Source organism: Diachasma alloeum, unplaced genomic scaffold (genome assembly GCF_001412515.2).
Source record: "Diachasma alloeum isolate Michigan unplaced genomic scaffold, Dall2.0 Dall_scaffold_00288, whole genome shotgun sequence".
NCBI classification, from domain to species: domain Eukaryota; kingdom Metazoa; phylum Arthropoda; class Insecta; order Hymenoptera; family Braconidae; genus Diachasma; species Diachasma alloeum.
The window spans coordinates 823,924-831,718 of NW_021680427.1; the positions used below are offsets into that span (position 1 = coordinate 823,924).

At 37.9% G+C, this 7,795-nt stretch overlaps 2 protein-coding genes across 4 annotated transcripts in view; one reads left to right on the top strand and one right to left on the bottom strand.

The window, feature by feature from the left end:
* The window catches only part of LOC107038736 (axin), a 30,250-nt gene extending 28,405 nt beyond the window's left edge, over positions 1 to 1,845 (bottom strand). For both annotated transcript variants that reach the window (XM_015257992.1, XM_015257990.1), the window contains exon 1: positions 1,316 to 1,845. The gene's annotated coding sequence lies outside the window, so the exon portion shown is untranslated. The remainder of the gene's footprint in view (positions 1 to 1,315) is intronic.
* A 2,812-nt stretch (positions 1,846 to 4,657) lies between these two features.
* LOC107038760 (28S ribosomal protein S33, mitochondrial) lies at positions 4,658 to 6,095 on the top strand. 2 transcript variants are annotated; one of them, XM_015258012.1, is made up of 2 exons: positions 4,658 to 4,778; positions 5,659 to 6,095. In XM_015258012.1, the coding sequence occupies exon 2, from the start codon at positions 5,673 to 5,675 to the stop codon at positions 6,021 to 6,023; it is 351 nt and encodes a 116-aa protein (XP_015113498.1). In that variant the 5' UTR covers positions 4,658 to 4,778; positions 5,659 to 5,672; the 3' UTR covers positions 6,024 to 6,095. The 2 variants fall into 2 exon arrangements, with proteins under 2 accessions (XP_015113498.1, XP_015113499.1); XM_015258013.1 differs by having other exon boundaries at positions 5,663 to 6,095.
* The last annotated feature ends 1,700 nt before the right edge of the window (positions 6,096 to 7,795 follow it).

Below are 7,795 nucleotides of genomic sequence, written 5' to 3' on the forward strand. Positions count from 1 at the left end.
GGGGGGGGGGGGGGGGGGGGGGGGGAAAGGTCAATTGTTGATTATGGAGATTAGAGGTTTGAACGTTGATTTTACGAATGGTGAATTGTCAACATGGAAAACTCGGAAGAATGAATCAAAGGGGCCGAGTGGAAATTCCCCACTCAGCCCTCGGTAAGAATGATTTTTGAAGTGGAGTACAGGGGGGTCTCGGAATTTCAGTATTTTTTTTCTTCATAAAACCCAGAAAAACCCTTGACGAAACAGCCGATTAATCTTTGAGTAGTTGTAAAAGCCTCCTCGCGGAATCCCCTTTTCTCCCCCACATTTTTTACCTCTTTTTCCTTCTCTCCACTCTTGTATTTGTTCAGGGGGTCGTGGGGGGAGGGGGGAGGGAGGTGGGAGACGGGAAACAAAAGGAGTCAGAGGAGTTTTGAGTCAAGTTGCTTTTAGGTTAATCCACTGGGAAACGCACTTTGGCGACATTTTGCCCCTCAACATTGTCCCTTGGATGACGACGAGCCGATAAACGAGGCAAAGCATTACCCCCGGGGAAGATAATTGATGGAGCGCTTTGGCTTGTCGACGGTTTGTGTCGAAATAGCAGACATAACTGGCCCACTTGGATACAGACAAAGCGACAGTACAGTAGTTTGAAGTTTACAGCCGCCTCTTACTTTGATGATGAGTATTTCCCTTTGACTACGAATCATTGAGTCGTTCATTGAATGGCACACCCTTGGAACCCCCTAGGGGGAGGGGGGGGGGAGTAAGGGGGATTTGGTCTCAATTATCAACTGAATCATTCGGCTAATCGATGATTAAACCCCAGCGAAAATTCCACGACAAAGTAATAACATGTGTTTGACGAATGCCAGAGGCTTTATTTGCGGAGAAAACGTTTGAGTGATATATATTCTGTTTTCTCCCCCCTGTCGCCCAGTCAGCCGTTTCAACTCCCCCTATTGCCATCACGTCGTTTCATACCACGTGCTCGAGAGGCGGTAGACATCCCGAAAGACACCACTCAGCTATAATTATTGCTCTACATAATTATTTTCACACCCGACAATTTTTTACTCGTTATTAGGACTTTATTCGCATGTACCACTCGTGTCTTGTCGTCTCGTGGCATTAATCGTCGATAAAAACGACGATAAATTGAGGAAATAGGCTAATGATTTTTCAGAGTAACGAATCTGGAGTAAGTGAAGCAGTCAATGGAGAAAAATGAATGAAAGGCCAACCGGAAGTCCCCCTCAGCCGTCCACCCAAACTCATAAATTCGCCCAGTGTTTATAAACAAAACAAATAACTAATCTGACGATTGATTTACCTGTCCGACGGCAAGGGCGATGTCTCTCCTCAAGTATAAGCGTGTTTGGCACCAGTTGGCACGCGTATTACTTGTCGTTTCACCGAGAGGCGTCTTCCTACCTATGAAGACTGCACACCTCTCTGCGCTATAAATCCACCGATCGTGTTCATGATTTCTCATTAATCACACCAGAGCACGATAAACCGGCCCAACAATCGTAGTTATGCCCAGGAAAAATCGCCAGTTAACCAACGACAGTTGAAATAAAAAAATTTCCGAGGTTTTTTATCCCCCGAGAAACAACCCGAACGCTACTCTCACTCACAGAACACTCTCTGGGTCCACTGAACATTTATTTTAGCCGGGATCACCTCGACAACATTAATTTAGCGTCACACGTGCCACTGATAACAGTCACCACCGGTGTTTAGTATAGGTAACGGGGTCTATCGGTCTTTATTTAATGAATGAGAAAAAAAATCCCCCGGAGTTATCACAGACAAAACGTGAGCCCAACAAACATCACACCGTTGCACATCGTCGCCATCAACTACCCACTCTTCTTTTTCCCTCCACGGGCTCTCCCTCTCCTCGACGTTCTCCCTTCTCCCTCGTTCCGTTCCTGTTCTGCAGTCTCGTCTTCTCCTTGTTCTCACTCGCCCCTCCTTTTTTACCTCCACCTTATTCCGTGGAACCTCTCCCCTGTCGCTCGCGGTTAGGAACTTTGTCTCTTTCTTGGCAGTGACGGATTGGCTGGGCCGCGCGCCCCCGGACTCTCCTCGGGACGCCTTGGGCTCACTTTTGGCGGAGATTCTCCATCCGAGGGAGCCATTCTCCAGAATTTTTTGGCGTTCTGCGTGTCTAGGTGACGGGGGGCTAGGGGGTCTTCGATTTTTTTGGGAATTTTAGTCCAGTTTGCAGCGACGTCCGTCGGAATTTTATTATCGGCCGCCGACGGCCCTGGACTTTCGGGGAGCGGGAGGGAGAGGGTGAGTGGGAGGGAGCGACGTTGTTTTTGGAGGCGAGAGGCATCTCGTGAGGGAATGCTGAAGATGGTCGGAGGATAAACTCCATCAGTAGATTTTATCCTATTTTGCTCCGAATGGAAGCGAAATTGGTTAAAATCTTTTTAACAAAGTAATTGGTTAGTTATCACGGATGAAAAAATTTAGTAGAAAAGCGAATTCGTTGGAAAATTCTATTGGAATTCGATTGAGCTTTCTATTAGTTTTTGGCCGATTCTATTGAAATATTCAATTCGATTTTTCTACATAACTTATTCAATTTAGATATGTTCTATTGAACATTTCAATAGAATTGGCCAAAAACTAATAGAAAGCTCAATAGAGAAATCCAATAGAATTTTCTAACGAATTTGCTAGGTTTTTCTATTAAATTTTTTCGAGCGTGATCTTTTAGATGTGTAAAAAACTTATCTTTTAGGTGGGCTTATGTCTGTGCAAAATGCCATCTTTTGACAGATAGTTAAAGAGATTCTTCAAATTTATCAAAAAGTTATCTAAAAGACTGTCTTACCCAAACATTTTGCACAGCCGTAAGAAAGTTTTTTTGCTGGGATGACCATCAATATGACATTTCTTCAATATTAAAAGGATTTCCGACTTACATTGATGAAGGTTTAAAGAGATATACTCATCAAAATTAAAAAATAGTATAATATTAATAATTTCAATTTTCGATTGATGATGAATTAAAGATTTGAGAATGTGGAACTGTAAATTTTGCATTGAGTAAATAATTCTAATTTCATAAAGGGGATTTTCGATTAACCAAATAATCGATAGTATTCCTACCTAATTTATTGATTAATAAAATAATTCAGAATTTGAATATTTTAATTGATGATGATTACTTAAGTAGTGACAAATTTAAGAGTGATATTAACTAATTCACGGCTTCCAAATTTAATGGCAATTATGATTTATCAATATGGCTATCCCGGCTTTTTTGTTTATCGAAAATGTAACCAACAATGAAAAAACAATAACAAAATAAGTGGAAAATTGCTCTTAAAGTGAGATTTAGTTAAAGTCAGATTTCTCATGTATTTAAGATCGATTATATATGTCTAAAAACGAATAAATAGTGCAAAAAAATTATTGTTTATCGTTCGACTGCCCTGCAGACGCTTAAAATGTTGAAAATAGTCCAGGACCTCCAATTTTTGAGGTAGAGGTTTTTTTTTTTTAATTTTGAAGAAATGGATACAATAACAATTTTGAATTAGTCATGTTTAATTATGTTACATATTTTTTTGACACATAATCGAAGTTGTTTTGGGATTTTTTAACCAAATTTGCGGAATTTCGAGAAGAAAAAATTGATAATAAAATAGATCCAGACCGAAACCCAACTTGAATGGCGGCTAAAATACTCATTTTGATAATAAGAGTTACTGAAAAAAGACGAAAAAAATTAAGTGACATAATTTTTGAAAACTCAAGTTTTTCATTTTTTTTTAAACCGGTATTATGAGCACCTAGGGATTGAAAAAAAATCCCCAAAATCTTCTTACAGATGGTAGAAAATGAAAAATTTTGAACCATCATAAATTAAAATCGGCTGAATAGAACCCGAGTTATTGAAAAAAAAAAGAAAAAAAAGAAATCATATCTCCGAAATGGGCTGTCGAAAAAATCTGAAAAAAATTGAGAGATAGTTTTTCCAGCCCCCCAATGGTAGAAAAAATCGGGATCAATTTCCAAAAGGGTGGGGGTCAGCCGCTGACTCCTATTGATATAACAGCATTTTCCCGCTTATTTTTATCAGTTTTATCTTGCGCCGGGAAGGGGGGGGGGGTGTGGCGGAGGATGAAGAGGAGGAGGAGGGATTAGTAATGTGTTGGTTTTAAAGATCAAGTGAAGACGGAAGGAGAGAAAGGGTTTTTTTCCAGAGCTTTTTCCGCTGTTTCAGAGGATCAAACGGTTTATTGTCTCTTTGATGTTCAAAGGGCTTTGTTGCATTGTCCCCTCCGGCTTTCACACCTCTCTTCAAGATCAAAGGACAATCGTTCGAGAATTATTGGGGGTGTTACGGGAGAATTAGTTGAGTTTTATTGTAGAATTGGGGTGTCAGCGGTATTGAAAGTGGGCTTGAGTGGGCGGGTGAGGGGTGGATGATTGAATTGGTGAATTTTATTTTTGAGGAGATTATCTTGAGGGGAGTTTTTCGGGGAGTTGCGGGTGAATTTATTAGTGTGAGATAACGGAGGTAAATTAATTGCTCGGGAGATAGGACTTATTTCGTGATTAAGTGGGAAGAAAGTGTTGAGGATTGTTGACACGTTTGAATGAAGGGGCTGTGAGGACGCGCCGCGGGTTGGCGCATGCGCAGGGCTGCGGGTGGAAGACCAAAACAGAAAGATTCGGGGGCTCCGTGATTCTTGATGTTTTATTGGAAATTCATGGTTATTACGGAGTGACAGGTGGCGATATCGTTTTTTAAGAAGAAGCTGGAAGAGGTGAGTTCGTTATGTGAAGACAAATAATAGGGAAATTTGATTTAGTGGTGGGTAATGACTCTGGAGCGGAAACTTAACCTCTTATGCTGAAGATTTGGAGTGTTGATCCATTCAGAATAGGCGATTTTTCACATTCATGGACGATTATTTATTAAAAAATAGTAATTATCATAATTAATATAAATAAATTTCAATTCTGAAGGTTTTACCCTCTGATATGTAATTTAAATCATCGCATCTTCACGCTCATTTCGATAAATATTGGACTAATGATGTGTTCACCTTAGCTAGATGAACGTAGGGTCATTTACCTTACTATTTTGTGCCAAACATGCAAAGGGTGCGCCGGAATGAAAATTTTTTATCGTAAAAATAGATTTAGTAGTTCAAAAAAAATTGCATTCTCTTCCAGCACTACTCCTTCGTTATTCGATACTCCTACACGTATTTCGCTCCCGAAAAATCTTTGTTTTATGCGAAACAAGGGATAGTAGTTTTTCGTTTCGACTGTCTAATAATCGCAGACAAGAAATGAACCCTTAAATGAAACAATAATAATGATATGATAGCAATCTTGTAACTTAGGGATTAAATATTTGTTGATAATTTTTCCTCTATATGAGATATTTTCATCGTGAAAAGGCACCGTCTGGTGTGAATTATCCCTCTCTTGAGTCAAATATTTCGTTGCTGTGGAGGCAGAATAATTATTCATGTTTGAGACTTTGAAATTCGAACCAAAGAAATTCTTTTTTGGCAATTTTCAACTAGCGATTTTGTTGGCCTAACCAAGACTTGTTTGACAACGTGTTTGTTTTTCTCTCAGTGTACTTTACTCTTTCCTCCATAACATCTGTAATAAAAAAATATTTGTCCCCAGTAAGAATCAGCAGAATGTCCAAATACGTCGACTTGGCGAAGGTACCCACAACCTACGCAAAACGAATGAATCGCCTGAGCAATCGTATCTTCGGTGAGGTATTGCGACCAACTGACAATAAATCGATGAAAGTCGTCACCCTATTCAGCGAAAAACCGGTGAACAAACGTCCTGAGATTGTTGACTATTATCCCAGGCATGTGGAGATCGGATGGCTGATGAAAAATTTGAGGGAGTACGGTCTCTTCCGAGATGAACATCTGGATTTCAAAGAGGAGATTGAGAGACAGAGGATTCTGAAGGGGAAGAAACCCAGGAGGAAGTATCAAGGGCCTCCGAAGGGGGAGAAGAAGAAGGAGGAATAGGTCTCGTTTTCATTTCTGTTACTAGGATAATTAATTCAATATGCAATAAATTTTTTTGGATTTTTAAGAGTATCAAGTGCTTTATGATTCTTTGAATGATCAATTTATCAATTCATCATCATCTAGTTTCAGTTCTCAATTCATTTTTCATTCTCAGAACAGGTATGTGAGTGTTAGCACTTACAGGTACATTTTTTATGTAGAGAAGATAAAAGTATAAAAACGTCGTTTTTATATTTCTTGCATCTTCTTTTCTACGTCGGGATCAGAGATAGACATAATCATAAATTATCATTACCATTAATTTCATATATACTCAATTTTCAATTATTAAATTAATCAACAATTGAATATTTGAATTCCGAATTATTTTACCAATCAATAATCGAAATCGGAAGAATGACCATTATTTGATAATCACTAATATTTTTTGAAAATTTACAATTATTTACCTACTAGTTATTGAAACAATTTAAATTCTCAATTATTTATTATTTTCTAAGTTCCAATGATAAACGAATGAATTCGGTTATTTGGGGAAATAATTCTCTTAATATTTCTGGAATAATGATTGATGCCGATCACTGTTCGGGATATTGCAGAAAAACTCAAGTAGTTTTTACACTCTTCATGTAATAATACATGGTGTCCTAAAAGGAAATGTCGTCCTTCAAATGAGCCGCCGCCTATCCTCACGATTATTTGGAAAAATCCGAAAGTATCATTAAAGAATCCGAAATTTATATTTGAATGATTACCAAACATCCATTCGGAAGCACACAATTGATAGAATGATTTACCTTTTATGAAAAATTGAGATTTTCTTTATTTACAAAAGGCTCCAACCAACGCGTTTTGTCGTGAGACGCAACCATTCATTTTTACATTCATTTACATAGAATAGTATGAGGTATACTATTTTTTTTTTTAAGGATTTGACCCCTATATGGCACCCACATGAACCTATAGAGATATGAACATATTAGAAATACAGGTAATAATTCATTCTGAATGGCATTAGCAGGGTCATAGATAAGGATTAGAATTAGGGCCACAGTAAGAGTCAGAATCACAACCATCTCCTGAATTTTTAAGTCTCTTTAGTTTTTATTATGTAGAAAAAGAATTATATAATTTGTTATGTGTCTAGGTATAATTCGGTAGCAAAGTGGTAAAACGGTAGAAGTCAATTTTTACTATCGACCTGTTTTCAGTGACTATCTCGGATTCTAAGGGAGACGGCAAAATTGTTGTTATGACCTTTTTTGTACGGTCGATTGAGAGCTACAACAAATGTAATTACTCAAATTTCACTATCTCCCTTACATTCGGAAATATTCCTCAAAAACTCAACTGAGAGATAAGTCGACTTAAGGCCCGGGTGTACTTTCTTTCGAATGTTATTTAGATTTTTTCTGTCTTTCGTAATCCAAAATTGTCAATTAAGTGGTATATCATGTAGAAATTCCCAACAATTATGATAGAATGATAAAAAAAATAGAAAAATTCTGAACTTTTTCAAAGAACGTTTTTAATTGAGATTCAGAATGAGTTGAAAAAAGTGGAAATTACAAATATCTGATTCGCTGTGGCAAATTACCTATTAGCTGTCATTTTCCATGGTGGATAACAAAACACTAACTCCTCATGGGAAGTGACAGCTAGGTATCTCAATTTTCAAAACAGTGGTATGTAGTCATCTGCCATTTTTATGTGATAAAAGTGTGATTAAAAAATTCTCCAAAATATTACAACTTTTTTCAAAGAGCCTT

Excerpts from the sequence above, each read along its gene's own strand:
- LOC107038760 (XM_015258012.1), top strand. The coding sequence starts at position 5,673 with ATGTCCAAATACGTCGACTTGGCGAAGGTACCCACAACCTACGCAAAA.